The 21,713-nt window shown below is 39.5% G+C and overlaps 2 protein-coding genes across 2 annotated transcripts in view; both read right to left on the bottom strand.

Annotated features, from left to right (window-relative positions):
- Positions 1-10,687: 10,687 nt before the first annotated feature.
- LOC146455855 (uncharacterized) overlaps positions 10,688-21,713 on the bottom strand; it is a 97,213-nt gene continuing 86,187 nt past the window's right edge. Inside the window, exons 5-6 of the mRNA XM_085093843.1 lie at positions 11,405-11,558; positions 10,688-10,704 (exon numbers count right to left, since the gene is read on the bottom strand). Of these exons, the coding sequence (XP_084949969.1) occupies positions 10,688-10,704; positions 11,405-11,558 (171 nt within the window). The remainder of the gene's footprint in view (positions 10,705-11,404; positions 11,559-21,713) is intronic.
- LOC146455859 (uncharacterized) lies at positions 13,406-14,365 on the bottom strand. The gene has a single exon (XM_085093817.1). It carries the CDS (start codon positions 14,144-14,146, stop codon positions 13,655-13,657), a length of 492 nt encoding a protein of 163 aa, XP_084949943.1. The 5' UTR covers positions 14,147-14,365; the 3' UTR covers positions 13,406-13,654.

The raw sequence follows: 21,713 nt of genomic DNA, 5'->3' as shown, positions 1-21,713 counted from the left end.
GTTGGCGTCGTCGTCGTCTCCGCTTAAGGCCCCTATTTCTCAAACGTCCACAAACCACGAAAAGTTACCAAATTTTAACTTCACGAGATTAATGGTAGTCTAAATCGTTGCATATCGCGGGTAATCTTTGAAAATTTTCGAATAAACACTATTATGCTAGGAAACCACACAACCTTTATTCTAATCAGGATGTGATAGTTTTACATAGGCAAACCACTGTGTTTGAGACAAGGTATTGGGGCCTCACTTAATGAGCTGTCAGCTGTAAATTGATTCTATTGGGTATTTTTAAATTTATAATAGTCCAAGGTGGGATATTATTAATGTATTGCTTACTCGCAACGCGTGATGATTAGATTATCTTTAAAATAGGTCGTACTGAATCTTGAGCTTGTTTTGGGGGTTTCCTTACCACTTTTTTTTCCCAACAACTTTGTAGTTTATTGTAACAAGACAATACTGCTTTACAATAATTACAGTAGTTCAGATTACAAAACGTTACAATTGACAATTTACCCTATTCTACAATACTTGCGTTACAATAATTACTAATGAAACAAAACTAACAAGCTAAAAGGAAACGAGATTACATTACGCAAAATATACATACATATAACTACTCAAACAAAACTAAAACGCTAAAAGGATACAAGATTACACTACGCGAAAAAAATATATATATATATACATATACTTACATTTATTTTTAGTTGAATAACAAAGAAGGTGGAAAGATCCATTTCTTTTTAAAAATATTATAATTTTTGTTTTTTAAACTTATAAAACGTTCAATTTCAAACTTCAATTTCAGTCTGACCTTAAATCTCTGTAAGTCAGGGTGCACGTGATCTCTCCTGCAGTCCCATAGATACAATTTTCCAATGATAATAAAAAAATTTAGAAGGTTTAGAAGTGAAGAGTTTTGAGAGGAAATTATTCCAACTACTACATCTTGAAGAGATAATTGGATCTTGTCATTCGTTAAAGAGAGTCAAGTTGGACCAAAACAGCCTTGAATGACTACATAGAAAAAGTAAATGGTGTAAAGTCTCAGGTACTGTCTCACAAAAACTACAGAGGTCACTCTCTATGAAACCAATTTTGTGCAATTTAACGTTAGTGAACAAAATTGAGTTTAACATTTTGTATTGAAAAGCTTTCGCGTATGGTTCAAAAGCAACGCTATGAGGAAGTCTAAAGACTTGTTTCAGCTGGTCAGTAGACAAATGGAATTCAACTTCTTAAATTATTAGTAGCATTCGGAAATTGAGCCTTATTACTGATTAACAAATTATAATAATCTCTTGGTTTCTTTTTTGTTACATCAAAAGTGTTATTTTTTATTTTTAGAATTGGAGTGGGTGCTAGAGAATTCTTAGGGGTATCTAATTTAAGGTTAACTGGTATAGAATGACGAAGTCCTGCCCACATTAAAAGATTCGTTTTGCTAAATTTGCGTTTAATGCAGTTAAATGACTCTTCAATATTCAAATGAAATAACAGATCCTTAACAAAAATTATACCAGATTCAAAATATTTTTTATAGTAAACAGGTTTATTCCCAATGCGTATCTCTTTATTATTCCATATTATATGACACCAATCACGTTTTGAATCAAAGGTGTTTCGAAAATGTGTCCACCAACTCAGAAGTTCATGAAAGAATTGAGAAAATTTTGGATTATCTTTTAAATCATAATTACAGTTAATGAAGAATAAGCCACCGAATCATTCCAGGAGGTAACATAGGTAGCTTTTCCATGTTTCACCGTTTTCATTGAATATTCTTTTTAGCCATGCTTATCTTAGAGATACGATCATACTATCAATATCAATCATTCTTAAGCCTCCATGTTCAAAATCATTTATTGTCGACGCTCGGGTGACTTTATCCGTACCTTTCCATAGAAATTTAAATAACAATCTGCTTAAATCTTTTACCAATTCCTTGGGGGTCGGAAGTAAAGACGATACATGAACAAATTTTGGAATTAGCAAAGATTTTATGACTGTCACCTTACCATAAATGGAAAGACCTCTGGACGACCAGAGATTAATACGTTTTTTAATAGAATCTAATTTTTCTATGAAATTCTTTTCGTGAAGTAGCTTAATATCATACGTAAAATACACTCCAAGTGCCTTTATCGGCTCATCTGGCCACTTGGTTTCAAAAGGTTTCGATTTGCTGTACCTGGTTTCCTTACCACTTCATTCTGCTCTTAAAACAGAACTTCTCTCCTTTTCTGCTCGGATATTTGATGACAGGTACTTATCATCTATATCTGTACTGATCACAATTAATATCAGCTTTCTGGTTTGGTACGCTGTTACTGTTGTTTGATCAAATTAATGATCTAGTCTTTCAAGAGTGAATCTATGAGTTTCAAAGTCATGACTACATTTATACTCCACCTGTTGGCTTGCTTTTTCACCTTCGTTTGCCGGTGTTGTTTTTGTTTTCCTGTCGTTTCTGACCATATCCTATTTATTGCTATCTGTAGAAAATGTCTATAATAAAAACGTCGATGAAATCAAAGGTGCTAGCTCATTTAGTGAGGCAATAATAGCAGTTAACTGTAGTTGGTATTTTTATCTTATTTTTAGTTTTGAACGATTTTAATCACGAACTACTCAGTTTCTTTAACTGAACCTAAGTTGTGTCCCAGTTTTTAGCTTTACTTTAGTTTTATTTTAATGCATTTTTAACCTTTATTTTAGAGGACCCTCCTGAAAACCTTCGTCAGATGACTGGAGTTCTCCTCTTAAAATATTGTTTTTATTATTATTTACAGGTCTCAAAGACCATGACTTGCCTTTGTATATTGATTAGAATAAATTAAGGTTGTGTGCTTTCCTGACAAATAGTATTCTTTTTCGAACACGTTGCTAAAATTTTCGCACCCTCGAAAATTTACCCGCGACCAGCGACGATTAGACTATCTCAAACTTTAGGCGTGCTCTTCAAATAAATACATCCTATTTAAAAAGAATAATAAAGGAACGATCAATGCGGTTTTTTTAATTACTGTTTCATAATCTGTAACAAAGCGTTACGTCACCCAATAGTGTTTATGGCCAGTCCTTGGTATGATATGATGAAGATAAGTGACTTAAAGACAGTAGTTAAGACATTACGATAACTGTGTTCTAAATGCGAATGCAAAAATACTTACGTCCTGATTTGTCCATAGATGTTGACATAGAATTAATATAAAAAAGAGAAAATCAGTCATTAGGAAGTTGACCTTGTACAAATTAAATAAAGGTTAGCAGGGAGGCTCGCAACAGCTTTTTTGGCCTTAGAGTGGAACATTAAAATTAAAATTTCCCATCATTTGTCCTCTTGTCATCAGAAGTCATACTTGTCAAAACTAAGTATCTCAAGGAGGCTACTGAAGAAGTCTTAGAGGCTACTACGGTAATAGCAACGAAAGAGTCACAAAACTTGAATAGGATTTAAGACGCAGTCTCCCTTAGATCCTCATATTAATTTTCGCTCCTGAAATAGATTTCGCTTATAATTTTTCTGTTAACTTCTATTGGCAAGTAAGTCATAAATATGAAATTAGATCGGAGAAATTCTGCTTTATAAAATTTTTCTGCTACAAACTCTCTGCACCCCCTACTGTCTTCGAAACTCAGTGACGAGATCGTGAATTTTGCCAAAATTGCAGCTATTCGCTCTGGACAAAACCGCTCACTTGAAACCTTCAAATTCGCCAGTTATAAACTATGACCCTTTATATTAATAATCAGATGAATTGTAATCAGAATCACTAATTAGTATAATAAAACCGAGGACACAAAGTTTATCCATTTTGGGCACTTATCGCAACATGCGATTTGACCAGAATTCAGGGGAAAAAATCACAAAAGTGGTTCGTACTCACACGCTTTCCTGCATATCAGTGGAAAGTTCCATCCATCGGCTACTAAAATTTGTGAAAACATTTGGCCGTCATCCAGTAGTTAGTCCGCAAGTGAGGGCTGAACTTGTGCTACTCAGCTAGCACGACCATCTATCCTTCGCAGATGTTGCGTCCTAAAATCTGCAACAAGGCCAAGATATCTTGTCTTGTATGACCTTAGAATTCCATTAGTAGGTCAAGAAACAACCAACATGGCTAGAATTTGTTTAATTGACGGTAAAGCAGCACAATTTGTCCCGTATTTTGACGCAACATAAGCAAGTTGTCATTCTTTGTAGAAATCAGTAGACATTTTTACTAAGCCGCTGACCACATACATCGCAGCGGAAGATACCTTCCATAAACAAACAATAACCATGGCGAGCGCACCGACTAGACCGATTGTATGTTCATTTTTTGGAAGTGGGAAAATAACATGTGGAGAATCACGAAGAAAAGAAGAATCGGTTCCCCTTATTCAGTGTATTGCCAATATAACAAATCATTTAAAGAGTTGCCACTTGTCGCGCGCGAAAGTGACGGAATACGAATTGATACTAGCCAGGGCGGGGAAGTTTAATCTTCCATTGGACGAAATAGAGAAGTTGACAATCTGTCCGAAGCACCGTCACAATCTAGGGCAATATTTGGCGACCTCTGAAGACATGTCAGTATCCTAATCACGAAGGACGGAAAATTTCCTTGCACTGTAAGAATCCCGTGAACTGGCAGATGGCGCAAGAGATACGGAAGATGTTTATTACACCTGCACAAGTTGGGTCGCGTAAGTATTTTCTTTTTCAGTTTTCCAAAGTTTCCTGTTTTCCAGTTTTTGCAAAGTTTCAACCAAAAGTGGCTTTTACTACGTAAAGCGAAAAAAGGGAGAAAATTTTGAATTAAATTGGCACAAAATTGGTCGTGTTTATTCCAACCATAATATTTGAGAATGTCACGTCACGCAATGGATTAAAGAGATAAATGTTGGAAGAAGTCTGATTCTTTTGTCACATGGCGAGCCGCACGCCTTAGCAACCGATTTTGCCATCCAAATTTTTCCTCGATCACTACAGGAGGCCTATTGCTTACGGGAATGCTGTTGACAGTTTAAAACCACATTTTCGGTGCAATACGAGCTCCAGTGCGTTGTAAAAAGTTAACAGCAATCAACAGTTACTCACTGCGTGCAGTCGAATATTTCCGGTTCAGTCAAAAACCTCCGGAAAATTCAAAAACCCGGAGAAAAATAAATTTATCGTCGATGTGCAGCGAGTATTAAACACGGCAAAGCAAAGGCGACACACCCGATTGCTCGTCCTTATCAGGCGACTCACCCGAGATAAGAACGGCCGAGTTCAAAATCTCTCTTATTATCGCAGTTAGCTCACGAAGCAAAGGCGACGCACCCGATTGCTTATTGTTCTCAGGCGACACACCCGAGAGAACAACTGTGACCTAACTATGTCTTTTACCTTTACACAATAAAACCGTAAATATTTAACCGGTATTTTTGGACACTTTTGTTGCACTCAGCGTGGTGAACATTGATTGCCAGTATCTATCATCTATCTTGGTCTTACCGTCTGAAATACTAACATGTACAGTAACACGGTACCGCAACAATATCATCATAAAAGGCATTTTAAAAATATATTTTGTATTGACTCTTATTGTAAGAGTTCCTACACACGTGGAAAATGGAAGCTGGTGATCGACGCCGTTACACTTTTTCCCAAATCACGAATTCGCGAGTGCTGATCAAATATATAACGTAAACATAAAAATCGCACTTACCTTTGCGGACCACTGGAGGATGACTTTTGTCTTTATTTTTCATTCAATTATTGGAAAATGATGTAGAAAATTAGCTTGCCGAAAAATAAACTCTAAATTTGCATCGTAGAGACCATGGGCGAACAAATCATTTATGTTATGGTTCGTCGATTTAGGACCATTTAGCGCGCCAGTTAGATTGGCGGGAAACGAAAACCTTTAGCAAAAATTGTCATTTTTCCGTTTCCGACAGTCGATGTGTAGTCAGGCTTTTGGACAGATCACAGGAGTTTTCGTTTTCAGTTAACTGTGTGTTTCCACAGAAGTCAAGCTTTCTAGTCACAAAAACTTCACTGCTTTGCGGCAAGCTCGATCCAGACATTACACGCGACTAAAAAAGATTCTTTACTATACTGTTGATAGGTTGCTGCTTTCGAACAGGAATTCGATCATAGTAACCGTCACTCAACCTAATTAGTTTTAACACCTCTACGCGGCTCCTCATGAAGTGTTTATAAATTTCGGAAAAAACAACAAAGAAACGGAGGGAACAAAATGTAGTACATGAGGAGCCACACAAGGGAAAGGATAGGCTTTTTCACTTTGCGAGTTGAATATCGTAACATGTTTTTCGCATGTACATGTGTAGCTAATTTGCATAATTTGGTTATTTATTTATTCTGTGAAAACGAAAAATGCAGTCGGATTTGAGAGCACTGAAAAAGTGCTTTTAAAACTGAGGGTTTAAATATTACAAATTGTATTCCTACGTTGCACTACTTTTGTTTTTCAGTCTGCTGCTAGCTTTACAATGATGCATAATTTTACTAGCTTAATCTAATTTATGGCGATTTAACTCAATTAAGGGGTATGAAAATTCTGGCACGAGATCCAAAGGTGATGTTTTCCTATTTTTTGTAAAAGGATTTTGTGTGGCAGTATGAATATTAAATTCAATTTACGACAATTTTCCGCCCTGGTCTTTCTATATATGGTGTAAGTAATTTGCTCACGCTTTTTACATGTGTGTTGTTTTCCAGTTGTCACGCATTCAATTGCAAATCATGCTATACTTTCCAACGCCAAAACGAGGGCATGTTTCTTTGTCCGTAATTTGTGTGGCTCCAATTTATCCCTTTAAAAAACTAAGCGCTAAGAGGCTTTTCTCAAATATCGCTTTTATTTTCGCGTTTATTTTTTCTATATATGAACTGATAATTGAGAACAAAGCAGTTAAGGTTGGACTGTAGTTAACGTCTCCTTATACTCATTTATGAATATAGAAACTGCTTATGAAGAAAAATGAAAAAGAAAAATTGTAACAAAAGAAAACATCCATTATTTCCACCAACAGCAATTTGCTCCAACTGTTAGAAAAGGCATGCACAACTTGTACAAAGCAAGGTACGACTGGACATCGATTCATTGGAATGTGAAAAAGAACCCATCGCAAGGTAAGATATTTTGCAAGCCTTGGTTTACATGATGTCATAGGGAGGTTGCCTGTGAATTCAGGTTTTGGTTTACTCATTGATCAATTTGATTGATGATGATCATTTTTAACGTATAGGACCTCCAAAGCCCTATCCCTTCACCAGATGAGTACAATGCTTCCAATACCATTGACTGAACGCTCACAGCAAAAGGTCGAAACAGACTGGACTCCAAGTACAACAGGATATCACAGCTCTCAAGAGGACGTCAGCATGTTAACTCCTCTGCAAACTGACCAAGCTTTAGTTAGAATAAACGAAAGCTTAGACGTATTGGAAACATGTTCAGGTGAAGGAAGAACCAGCCCTTTAATGTGTCAGATGCAAACAAAGTGGGAGAGAGTGAGTCAGGAGGAGCAAACATTTTTTGTAAGAAAGGCAACAGACGCCTGCAAGATAGTCTGTTCAGCCATTGGCCCGGAAGATGGAGAGACGTTGTTCAAAGCTGTTTGCAAGACTGACAGCCCTGATATCGAGAATGAGCTCCAGCCTCTCCTAGAAGCATATAGGGATGCACCTTCTAAGGACACGAAGACTCAGATTTGAAGTATTTATGCAAACAGGTATCCTGCCAAGAAGCTTATGGAAATGCACAAATTGTACTAACCGATAACAGAATGGGAATTGCGTAAAGCTAAGCTTCACGCTAATAACAAAGGTGCCGGTGCCCCACTGGAAACGCCATTTTATCACAGGGTCAGACTTGATACAGTCAAAGTCAACCATTTTTTGGAATTCATAAACAGACCGTATTTCTATCAAGACGTTTCTTACGGAACACGCACACTTAAGCTTGGTAGCGGAGAAAAGCTTGTAATGCCGAACGTCATCTGAACAGTCGCTAGGTCCACAATGGTTGCTCAATACTTGCAACTTTGCCAAGAAGAGGAGTTTGACTCTTTGAGTCGTGCAACTCTCTATCGTATTCTTGAAGTGCGCGAAGCATCTCAAAGGAAAGCTCTCAAAGGTCTTGATAACGTAGCCGCGGATGGAACGGCAGCTTTTGAAACACTTGAGAGAGTGGTCGAGGAGCTCCAAAAGGCTGGCGCAAGTACGGAATGGGGTGATAATATCAAGGAGAAGCTTAATCAAGCCAAGAGGTATCTGAAAACAGACTATAAAGTTCATTGCAAAGAAGAGTCTAGTCCATGTGCAGATCATTGTAGGGTGTTTGCCCTAAGCGATGCGAACGACGAAGCGTTTAAACAGGAATGTGAGCACCCGCACAGTCTACAGTGTGACATGTGCGAGAACCTGAAATCAGTCTTAGAAGAAATTGAACTTTCCTTAAAGAATGAAAGCCAAACAATTTGCTTTTACAGCCAAGAACAGCAAGAAGACATTTTGTATGACTTCTTGCAAGCAAAGAAGCATATATTTGATTGGAAAGCCCATATTTTGCGTTCGGAAAATCAAGATCTAGCCAAACAAGATGTCTTGAAATCACTCGATGAAACATCAGCGCTGATAACAATGGACTGGGCGATGAAATTTCAGTGCCAAAAGTATAGAGAGAAACAGTCCGAATGGTTTGGTAAGAGAGGATTGAGCTGGCATGTAAGCAGCGTTGTTTTCAAAACAAGAGAAGAAGAACCCGTGGTAGTAACGTATGCCCACTTGTTTGATTCTTGTATTCAAGACTGGTTTGCTGTTGGCTCTATCTTAGAAAATCTCCTTCTCACGCTCAAGACAGAAAATCCTTCCCTCAGTAAAGCCTACATAAGATCCGACGAGGCGGGGTGTTACCACAACAACGCGCTGATGGCAAGTATTTACGAAATTAGCCAAAGAACGGGAGTCGTTGTAGAAAGGTATGACTTTTCAGAGCCACAGCATGGAAAGGACATTTGTGACCGTATCATCTGTCCTATGAAGCAAGCAGTGCGACGATACTGTGACGAGGGGAATGATATTCAGTCAGTGCATGACATGAGAGAAGCACTTCTTAAGAGACCTGTTCAAAGTGTAACTGCTTCTGTGTGTGAGGTGAACGACAAGCAAAAGACAATTGATGTAACAAAAATTCCCAACTTCAGCGCCTACCACAACTTTGAGTTTGAGCCTCAGGGAATCCGTGTCCGTAAAGCTTATTCTGTGGGACAGGGTAAAACTATAAATTACAGTGACATAGTACGTACACCTCAGGGTCCCACGTCGATGGTAATCAAGGACGATCAGAGTTTTTTTGATATTTCTGTAAAGAGAAATTTGAAGGGCAAACGATTAACCCAGTCGCAGACTTCAGCATTGTTTCCATGTCCACAGGAAGGCTGTAACTCCAGCTTTGAAACTTTTGATTCCCTGCAACGTCATCTTGATTGTAGTCAAGATGAAAATAAAACAAGCCAAGAATCCGTCTATGAGCAGTTACGACGTGACTGGGTGGCAAGGTTTTCCACTCTTGTTGCCGAAAACCGCCCTAGGCCGAAATCAGACGTTTCCTCAATGGCCAATTCTTCGCTTCCAATAGGTTGGGCACTCCAAAAGCCAAGAGGAGGTGGAACAAGGTACTCTTCTCAAGTAAAGGATTATTTGAAAGCAAAATTTGATGCTGGCGAAGAATCGGGATGTAAAGCTGATCCTCAGCAAGTTGCTATCGACATGAGAAATACCCGGACGGAAGAAAACAAACGAATGTTCTCGAGAGATGAGTGGCTGTCAAGAAACCAAGTACAGTCCTACTTTTCCAGACTAGCTGTGCTAAAGAGAAAGCAAACCAACACGTCATCTTCCCGTCAAGCAACTATAGATGACTTGGAAGACGTGGTGCACGAAGAAGATTGGTTGCAGCAGGTGGACGAGGTTTACGAAAAACTATCTGTCCAGCATTCAATCTACTACGATGCTTATAATCTTTGTGACTTGCGTCACAAAAATAAGCTTGGTTCCTTTAATATGGAAATGTTGAAATCAATCTGCAATCATTTTGAAATTTCGTTCAAGTCAAAAGACAGAAAATACATACTGATCGAAAAACTGGAAAACATGATCGCCGAGTGTTCTTGCGGCTAAACTTAAACATACCGTCCGTGAGCCGACAAAAAACTGGCCAGCGGTTTAGGAAAACATGGCGGACTGCGAATTCCCTTCGCCAATAACAGATATATCTTGCTGTATGACTGCTTTAATTAGACTCCTCCAGCGATTCTATTCAGATGAAATTGGTTGGGAAACTTTGATCTTCGTGCCTCGAGAAACTATATGGTGATGAAAAACGTATTTCGTGTTTTATTACTGGCATTCGATTACCAAGTGTCCGATGGAAATATGGCCGTGTTAGCTGCGTAGCACAAGTTCAGCCCTCACTTGCGGACCAACCACTGGATGACGGCCAAATGCTTTAACAGATTTTATTAGCCGATGAATGGAACTTTCCACTGATTTACAGGAAAGCCTGTGAGTACGAACCACTTTTGTGATTTTTTCCTCTGAATTTGGGTCAAATCGCATGTTTCGATAAGTGCCCAAAATGGATAAACTTTGTATCCTCGGTTTTATTATACTAATTAGCGATTATGATAACAATTCATCTGATTATTAAGATAAAGGGTCATAACTTATAACTGGCGAATTTGAAGGTTTCAAGTGAGCGATTTTGTCCAGAGCGAATAGCTGTAATTTTGGCAAAGTTTACGATCTCGTCACTGAGTTTTGAAGACAGTAGGAGGAGCAGAAAGTTTGCGGTAGAAAATATTTTTAAAGCAGAATTGCTCCAATCTTATTTCATATTTGTGACTTACTTGCCAATAGAAGTTAACAGAAAAATTATCAGCGGAATCTATTTCAGGAGCGAAAATTAATATGAGGATCTAAAGGAGACTGCGTCTTAATAAGAAAAATAATGGCCCTGCGCGTGTAATACAAATTTTGGTACATTTCTTCGCCACAATTGGCCAAACATAAAACGTGGAATGACAAATTTCAAGATTTTTTGGAGAACACGAGAACACGATGGTGAATGTTGTCATTCTCTGTCTCAACTTAAATCCTCTTCTGTCATCAAGCGTTGGCTCAGGCATTCCACTGAGCTTCTGCTTTGTAGGCGTCTGACTCTCTTAACCTAGCCTTAATATCACGTTCTTACTCCGTTTTTCATTATAATGCTATTTACAAATCCCGGGGGCGGTCTTTATTTTATTTCATTTATTATTATTTTTTAAATCTTCGTAAAGGTTGTTTGAATCCAAATTTTATAAAAAATTAAAAGGTAATTTTCGTGATTATTCTCACCATTGCCACAGTAGCGGAGAGAGCAGCCTGAAGGGCTCCCCAGAAAGTAGACGTAAAATCTTCCGCAGTTCCTAACGAGTATTTTTTGTGACCATCTGCAACAACTCCCATGCCAGGTGTAGCAAACGCGTGTTTTTGTGATTCCTTCAACAACCTGTCGCAATTGTTGCAAATTAGATATGAAAAACTGTACAGATAGTTTGTCATTCCGTAATTTTGGGTAATTGCAAACTCTTCAAATCCTGTTCCAGGTGTTCAGATAGTGAAGGTGTGGCGAGAAAAGACGAGAAGAGACTGGGGAGGAGGAGCGTTTTCCGCTTTCACAGCAGTTTCTTCGCGCTGCCTCACTATCTAAACGCCAGGAACAGGCTGTACTCAGTCGACACAATTAATTGAGATACTTGGCAAATAATGAAAGTACTCCTATGGCGGTATGTATAGGGTCCTCCCATTCCCCAAAAAGTTTAATTTAACCAAACAGTTTCTGGTGTTTCGAGTTTGTGGAATGGTGCAGGGGAAATTGGTACAAAGATGTGACACAAGTTAAGACCTTTTAAGAGAAAGTCTCCGTAAGAACGTTCTGGCCGTTGTAACTTGAAAAAGAGATTTAGCTTATTTCTTGTGCATTGAGAGACTACATCAGTGCTTATACCAAAACCACAATCCGCTTTTGAAGGGATTCACCCCAGAGAATCACTGTGAGGGCTTATGTGAAGGCTTAGATTTAGCACAACTTTAAAGATAAAGTTAACAATAACTAACAAATTCTATTACAAACAAACAAACACCACAGTCAGAATTATAGTGCATCTTCTTAATTTATCGAAGCATTGATTTTGAATGACACCGCTAACGAGCCGAATGATCAAAAAACTTGAAATTAAATTTTCAAAACGTGGGCCAGTAATTCTGAACTTCAACCAAACCACAGTGGCGGTAGCAAAGGATCCATACAAAAATGACCAACACTCAACTTTGGCATGCAAAGAGATCTTCAGGGGGGGTGTTCCAAAACATCCTTTATTAACGTCCTGACTTCATTGTTGCCATATCAGTTGTTTGTTTGCACCTCAAACTCCAATTTTGAACTTAGAAGCTGCTGCGAAAAGAGCCAAATGTAAGACACCATTTCTTCAGCCTGTTAACACACTATAACAAGACTTATACAAAAGTTAAAAAATTTATTCGACTTTGCAAAAATATATGTGGCTTTTGGTTTTATCATTTGTAAATAAATTATTTATAAACGGTCAATGAAGTAGACAGTGTTTCAGCCATTTTAGATAATGGGCAAAACTGGCAACATATTTTCTTGAATTTCTCTAAAAGTACATCAGTTCTAGAAATGAAACTATATTGCTAGTTTACAGTAGACATATGTAATTGCTAAATCTGTAAAAATGTCTGCGGGGCAAAAGGCTATAAAAATGGATTTCCCGCATCGATTCTCCAGTAGACCGTTGAAAAACTGAAACGGCCTTAAATTTAAGAAAATGTTACGTACTGATTAAATTTCTGATAAATCCATCTCTTAATGTTTGTTATTTTTTAAACAACTTCAACCAGAGTAAAGCTTACTTTACGGTTTTGTACAATTCTCCACGTTTTGACATAAGTTGAAAAAGTCGTTGCTTACTGCAAATCATTCCAACTGTACAAAGTCCCAGACTTCTGAACCTTTTTTTGCAGCTTGCAAGGCTATCCTTTGCCAGTGGTATTCCATGCTCTTATTGCGATTCTACTTGAAATTACTCAGACAAAGGTAGTAGGAATCAGACTTCAATGAAGATAGCCATTTTGACTCCAGCGGCTTACAAGCAGAATAATCGAACACATGGAGTTTACTAAACCTGATAGGCTGTCTTAAGTCACGTGACGAATGCGTGACATAATGACGTTACACCTTTCCTTCTTTAGAAAACGAAACTGAACTGTAACAAAAGGTGAAAAGATATACTTAACAAAAAGAAAAAAAGTCTAGCTCTGAACATAGGCTTTCAAGTAGCTAGGGGGACGAATAGAGCGTCCGCTACGAGTAAATGCACTGTTCTTCTGACACTCAGCTGGGTATGGAGCTGGACTGATAACTTGAGGTTCTGGGTCTCATTGCTTGCAGGACAATGTGGTTGGGTGACCTGTACTGTTCTGTGCTAGTTCTGGTTCCGTGTAGACTTTGGGTGGAGGACTGTTCGGAACTGGACTTGGAATTTCAACTTTAGCATCTTTAGCCATGAAGGGTTCTTTCGACTGTCAAAGATGTCTGCGGTTCCTTCGGAATAATCTGCCATCTTCAGTCCTAACAGCATAAGATCTGACATCAACTTGTTTCTCAACTTGGGCCTTGGTCCATGTCTTCTTTCCATTTGAGACTTGGGGTTTCATGCGTACAACATCACCCTCATCAAGACTTGGAAGTTCTTTAACTTTTCGGTTGAAATAACGTGTCTGAACTTCTTTCCTTTGCAGCTTTCTCTCTCTGACATCCCCGACTAACTGGGGTTCCAGGAGTTCTTTCGAGGTTGGCAGCAGTGCTCTGGTACGCCTTCCGAACATCCGCTGTGCAGGTGAACTTTTCATACCTTCAGTCGGGGTATTCCGCCAATCAAGTAGGGCAAGCTGAAAATCTGAGTTGCTACTGGCAGCTTTCTTCATCAAATTCTTGGATCTCTTTACTGCATTTTCAACTTTTCCATTGCTTTGCGGATACTTCGGTGAACTGGTGATGTGTTCGAACTCGTACATTGTGGCAAAAGCTGAAAATTCGTTCGAATTGAAGGGTGGACCATTGTCACTGTGGAATGTAACTGGAATCCCATGTGTGGCGAAGCGTTTCTTTAGCTTTCCAATCACTGCGGCTCCTGTCTTTGCCTTGTGTAGCTCATCGACCTCGAAGTAATCTGAGTAATAGTCGACAGTGCACAGGTATTCGCAGTTATTGGATGTGAATATGTCGCAGCCAATCTTTTCCCAAGGGCGTTGTGGGATTTCGTGGCAAATTAAGAGCGCCTTTTTTTCATGACCGAGTGAGTGGTGGCACAGAGTTCAAAAATTGACTACCCTCATATTTTGCTCAGAAATACTCTATGATGAGTTAACAAGCGTGGTATGTTTCTTATGTTCAGCTCTGCTTTTATTTTCCAGAAAATTCTCAAAAACTGTAACGGGCGCCGACCGTCATTAAATGGCGGAAGATAGTGCGCCGTGTAACAACACAAGAACTTCGCACGTGAAAAGCGCAACGGGAAGCACGGTTTTTTCAAATTGGTATATTTGTGTAAGAGACACTGGCAAATGATTCAAGTCTAAAACCAGGATTGTTAACTTAAATGGGAATGCACGGCACGAGTTTGAAAATCACCAATATTTCATTGTTTGAAAATCTCATTTTGGAGCAGTTTTTCAATAAACATTTTTCCCATGCGGTATAACTCAGAAGCGCTTGAGATTAAGGTTGTGATTAATGAAAACGGTCTTCTTTTCAAAGATATAAAAATTAGTCTGGGGCTTTAAACTTCTGCACGAAAAAAGCATGCTCTATGTCGAGTAAATAACGAACTCAACTTGTCAACAAACACAAATAATCGAATCAAAGTCTGTTATCGAAGCCAAATTTTCCAAGCAAATCTTAGTGCTTAGCACCCTATTTGATTAGAAGGTCAACATTACAAGTTTACCTTGCAAAAACAGTGGCTGTAGATTGGTTTTCATTCCTACTTTCTGTTCAAAATTACCATCTTCCCTCTGACAGCGAGTTTACGAAATCAACAACTATCTGAGCGATACCTGGATGGCTCTTGTAGAAACATCGGCGCTATTCTTGACAGTTTCAAACACACCATAGCTGCTATCTAACGTACAACTGAGCTTGTTTCATTGTTAAAAAATGACCATTGAGCGAAATTTTTACCACTGAGCGACACTGTCGTTTTGACTTCTTCAATCCATGCATATCATTTTTATGTCACGCAATGGCATATCACACGCCTTACAAGGAAGGCTCGGTTACCAATATTCCTTCAGGTGCTACACGAGTTTTGCGGATAAGCAAATAATTTTGCTTTGTTAAATAAGACACTCTTTTTGATATAAAATTCTTAAAACAAATGGACAGAAAGGCCAAAAAGAACGAGAGAGGATTAAGGAAGAAAGATCCACCGACCGACAGACAAGCAGCCCGAACGATAGGAAGAAATTTAAAAAAGAAAGAACGAAAACGAACAAGCAAACAAAGAAAGAAATGAAGGAAAGAAACAAATGTAAAATTTATGTAGAAGAAGGAAAATAGTAATAAAATAATGAGAAGGGAAAAGCGGGAGGGCTCAACACAAAAGAAAACCAAATTTGATAAGGTGAACTAATTCTAATGATAATGGACATCGCGTCATTCAAGAGTTTTTAAACAAACAGATGATCCCGCAGCCACGTTGTCCTTCCGGGTAACACATATGAAATGGATATCAATTGCTCTTTTCAGAGGTTAGCTGGGGAACAGTGCTCCCAAGAAGAACGAAGTCGAGCAAAAGAGAAAAGTGCCCTTATCCTCCCGTTGTTTTCATGTGGAAAAAGCATCTCAGCACACACACGGCGTAAGTGATGTTGAGTCGGAGATCGACTTAATTTTTGCACGGGCATCAATTTTCACTGCACCTTGTGACATTTCGGGCATGACAATCTGTCCAGCTCATCCCTCCTCTTTGTGAATTGGGTGGCGGAGGGGTTACCAAAGATGCCGCGTTCCAGAAACCTTATCGAGCCATTCCAAAGGGAAATCGTGCAAGGCGCTTTCGAAGACTATCTAAGACGTACGGGCATATTTGTACCTGTTGGCTCTGGTAAGGCAACGTAGTTTTGCTAATTCATGATAGGGGAAGGTCAATATGAGATTTAAAAGTTGTATCTTTTTTGTCAAACTGAGCGGGAAACCGCAAGTCGGAAAAAATTAACATATAGTTGCAACAAGAAGCTCGCATTTTTAATAACCAGCCTGTTTTTGGTGTACGATAATTTAATTAAAATGTTATCACGAACTTTTTTTCCGTGAATGAAACCAACATGCTTATTTTTCTGGAAACCCAACTTTAAACGCAATGCTTCTGCTTTTCATGATCATGATCATCATCATGATCATGATCATCATCATCATCATCATTATCGTTATCGTTATCGTTATCGTTATCATTATTATTATTATTATTATTTTTTTTTATTATTATTATTATTATTATTATTATTATGGTTACTATTTATAGCCGTAGCAACTAATCTGTGAAGAACTCCGTGATTTGTGCGTACACAGGCTGACTTCGCTCAGCTGAGTCCTCTTAAAGCCCCAAAGAGGTTCTGCTGAGGGAGACTGTTAAGCTGTCTCAAATAAACTGAACTCTGACTGTTACACAATTTTGTGGTCTCATTCCCCTCAGGAGTCCTTCAGACTAATCGCTTGTACCGAGAGCGGTCATATTCAGGGCTCATTACAATGGTTAGTTTACATCTCCAAATTGGAGACGGTACCGCCATAAAGATTTCAACGTGGTCATTCGAACCATTTGAGGGTCTAACCTTCTTCTCTGAAAATTTCTGACCCTGAGTGTGGGTGCGGCCGTGGTTCGAACCCGGCGGCGCTTAATATTATTCTCATCGTAATTATTTAGAAACCTTTTGTTATTTTATGTTCAGGAGCACAGTTATCCCAATAAGTATCGTTGCTTTGGGTAGGAATATGCCGTTACTGTAAATTGCTATTAATCCGGATACATCGGCCATATGGAACTGTGTAGCTCTTGCCTAGCTGATGTTACGCAGGGCACTGGAAATGTTGTCCTTCTGAAGGACATTTGTTTGTTTTTTAGCATGTCACTGACATATCAGTTCATCGCAAACAGCCTTTCACGAAAAAGATTCTTTGTCTAGGCTGCATCTGCCAGCAGTAAGATTCGTTTTCCGGGCTCTTATCTGCTTTTTGCTTTAAGTATGTTCCTCATTGGCCTTACAAGCTGAGTGCTAAAAGCATTGGGGGCATTTGTAGCACTGTTAGGCTAACCTTCAGGCGACAGGTATATTGCGGGATAAAGCAGAATAATAGGCAGTGGCCAAGAAGAAAACGTTTTGAGTAGCAACCGAAAAACTCAGAAAGGGTTTCTTTTTCTATCTTCTTTTTTTCTTAACACCACTTACACTACCCGTGTTACCCTACCCGCCTCGAATAGCTTTCGCTAAACACGGGTAGTGTACATCGGAATAATATAAAAGATGATTTTAATAAATGATTGATTTATTTGAGCGTAGCTTAAACAACGCGCGAAGTTTCTTATAATAAAGAAATTACTGAAGTAATTGTCACAGCCTTTAAATGCAGTTCTCTTTTGTTGTATTAGTCTTGTCGATAAAGGCAGGTAAGGCCGGGCTATTAAGCTGGACAGGGTGTGGCCATTTGACACCAGTGGTACCATTCTGTCCACTGCCCGTGCACGATGTACAAAGAATCTCCTTGTAAAAAATTTGTACTAAAAAATCCCATCCTAAAAGATAAAAAGCTGGTAACAGATTTAGTACCATGTCAACTAGGGGATTTTAAGCTTGAAGTCCGTATACGCAGACAAACTTCTGCGGAATAAAAATATAACCTGCAGTTGTGGTTGTTAGTTTTGTTGGGTGTCCTGCGCGCTCGGCGTCATTGCGTGACAAACATGATCGTCTCATTCTACAGAAGATTCCGCTTGTGTGCGCCTTCGGACTGCAAACTTTCTTCGTCTGCGTCTATAGATAATTGAATCATCGTTCTTAATCGTACAATTGAGTTACCTTATTTGCTATAGCTGTGTGGAGACTCAAATATGGTTGAATCTGTCAGGAACTGTAATGTTTCATGCAGGAGTCATACGTATGGTTGTTGATTCTGTGCTTTGGTAAACATGGTCGAAGGGAAGATAACAATTTTGAAGAGAGAGTGGCGATGAAAAGCAATCTGCAGCCACAAGCTTTGCAAGGTAAACTTGTAATGTTGACTTTCTAATCAAGTACGGTGCTAAGCACTAAGATTTGCTTGGAATATTGGCTTCGATAACAGAGACTCTAATTCGATTATTTATGTTTGTTGACAAGTGGAGTTTGTGATTTTCTCGACATAGAGCATGCTTTTTCCGTTCAGAAGTTAAGAGCCCCAGACTAATTTTTATATCCTTGAAAAGAAGACCATTTCCACTAATCACAACCTTAATCTCAAGCGCTTCTGAGTTATTCCGCATGGGAAAAATGTTTATTGAAAAACTGCTCCAAAATGAGAGTTTTACTCAATGAAATATTGGTGATTTTCAAACTTGTGCCGTGCATTCCCCTTTAAGTAAACAATCCTGGTTTTAGACTTGAATCATTTGCCAGTGTCTCTTACACAAATATACCAGTTTGAAAAAACCGTGCGTCCTTTTGCGCTTTTCACGAGCGAAGTTCTTGTGTTGTTACTCGGCGCACTAATTTCCGCCATTTAATGACGGTCGGCGCCCGTTACAGTTTTTGAGAATTTTCTTGAAAAGACAACCAGCTTTGAACAAAAAATATATATATATCACGTTTGCTGGCTCATCATAGGGTATCTCTGAAAGAAATATGAAGATTCTGAATTTTTGAAGCATGTGCCACATTTTACTGATTTCACGCGGTCTTCAGGGACATTCTCTCTTAAAGGCTCTTTCTGTTGAGCAGGCTGAAACGTATTGCAGGTTTCACACTTTGAGATGAATTCTTCCAGTTCTCTGTTCATGTTGGGCCAATACACAACTTCTCGTGCCTTTCTCAAACAACCTTGAATACCGATATGGGATCGGTGTAGCTTTTCTTTGATCTTGGGCCGCGGACTTAATGGGATGACACACTTTGGACCCTTGAAAATGACACCATCTTGAGCAGCCAACTCAACTCTGACTTTCAAGTAGTGGTGGAGCTCTGTGGGTAGGCTTTCTTTATGACTGGGCTATCCATTCAGTATCACTGCCTTCAAAGACTGCATCACAGGGTCTTTGGCAGTGTCCTCACGGATTTCTTGAACCTGAGGCTCGGATACTGGCAAGAAATTTACAGAATGGATTCTCTCTACTTCCTGATCTGCCTTTCATGGATGGTGTTCCTGTGGTAGGTATGCTCTGGAAAGTGTATCAGCAAGATACATCTCGGGACCACGCCTGTACTTGATTTCTACGTCATACTGCATTAGGCTCATCAACAGGCGCTGTACTCTTTTTGGAGCAGCAAGAGGTTCTTAACAATCGTCTCTAATGGCTTGTGGTCTGTCCACAGGGTAACTCTTCTGCCGTAAACATATTGATGATTATGCTCCATGGCAAATACTTGCGAAAGTAGATCTTTCTCGATTTGCAAGTAGTTTTGCTCAGCTTTTGTCAAAGATCGGCTAGCATATGTTACAGGTTGACCTTTCTGCATGAGCGCGAAGCCGATTCCTTTCTCTGAGGCATCACCTTCTCCTTTAGTTGGTTCACTTGGAGTGAAGAACTTTAAAACTGGGGCGGTAGACAACTAATGTCTTTCTTGATCTTCACAAAGGCTTCTTCTTGCTCTTGAGACCACTGCCAGGGAGCATCTTTATGTGTCAGTCTGCGGAGGGGCTCAGACATATCAGACAGGTCTTCTAAGCATCTTGAGAGGTACTTGACTGTGTTAACAAAGCGCTGTACGGCTTGAACATCTTCAGGTTTAGGCATGTTGCAGATAGCTTCTACCTTTTGGGGATCGGGTGTCAATCCTTCGCTGGTTAACAAGTGACCGATGAATGGAACTTGGGAGCATTTGAACAGGAACTTCTCTCTATTGAGCTTAATGTTCCTTTCTTGACATCTTTCAAGGAGGTTTCGTAAGTTCCTATCATGGTCCTGCGATGCCGCTGACAGGGTATCACCCTTTCCTGTAATCAGCAGGTCGTCAAAGATTCTGTGTACACAGGGTAGCCCTTCTAAATTCTGATCGAGCTTTTGCTGAAACAGCTCGGGGGCAGGTGAAATTCAAAACGGCATTCGTTTACAGCATTAGCGTCCCCACGGTGTCTGGAAATTGGTCAGCAAAGACGACTCGTTGTCGAGCTCGATGTGCAGAAAACCATCTTTAAGATCTGCTTTACTGAAGACTTTCACATCGGCTAATTCGGGAAGAAAATCTTCTATCACAGGTAGTGGGTAGTGCGACCGCTACAATGCCTGATTCAGGTGGACTGGGTCGATGCAGATCCTCAATTTTCCATTGGGATTTTCAACCACTACGAGACTTGACACCCATTGGGTAGTCTCTTTTACTTTGGGAATCATTTCTAGACCCTCTAGACGATCTAGCTCAGATTTCAATTTCTCTTTGAGTGCAAATGGGACTCGTTGAGGTGGATTGATCACTGGTGTGACTGTCTTGTCAATTTCAAGGTGAATTTTTCCTTCTATGCAACCGTGTCCTTGGAACACGTGTCCAAATTCATCATTCACTTGATCCAAGGTAAGGCTTTCAGCGATCGTGCTGACTTGTTGAATATTCTCATGCTGCACTGTCACTAGATTCATTTGCTGAGAAGTGCGAGATCCAATCAGCGGTGTGTGTTCTCCCTTCTCAACAACAAATTCGACATTGCATTTCTTGTTGTTCTTGGGGTTGGGCATGCTCACTCGACATGTTCCTGAAACTGGCATGGTAGATTTGCTGTACAACTTCAAAGTACGGTCAGACTCAACAGTGGTCGCGATTTCCATTGTAGCGAAGATTCTCTTTCTAGAAAGGCTGTTCTCGTTCACCGTGTGCACACTTTCTTCACTCGAGTCGAAGGTTACAGATAATAATTCTTCTTCGGACGAATAATCCGGATGGACCATGTTAACACCGTTCTGTGATAGGCCACTTCTACTGGGCGCACTCTTGCACATTTCGGCGAAATGGTTTGGTTTGCTGCAAGCACCGCACACTTTTCCAAACGCAGGACATTTGTTGCGTTGCTTAATGTGACTTCTACCGCTGTGTTTACAACACTTCAACAGATCTTCTTTAGGCTTAGGTACGGGCTTGTTTGAACCTTTGTCGCGTCGTTTCGGTGGCGCTTTAGATTTTTTTTCGCCTGTCTAATGCATTCACAGAATCAACTGGCGTGCCAGTACTTGTTGATACTCCGCTGATCACCTTAAGATGAGCGCTGGTGGCTTCGGCTGATCTGCAGATAACCAAACACTTTTCAAGCGACAACTTAGGCTCTTGTAACAACTTTCGTCGAACGTTGTTCTCGGTGATACCACAGACAAGGCGATCGCGAATCATTTCATCTTTCAAAACA

The sequence above is a fragment of the Pavona decussata genome, unplaced genomic scaffold (assembly GCF_977016875.1).
Source record: "Pavona decussata unplaced genomic scaffold, jaPavDecu1.1 SCAFFOLD_269, whole genome shotgun sequence".
In the NCBI taxonomy this organism is placed as follows: Eukaryota; Metazoa; Cnidaria; class Anthozoa; order Scleractinia; family Agariciidae; genus Pavona; species Pavona decussata.
This window is presented reverse-complemented; position numbering and strand designations above follow the sequence as displayed.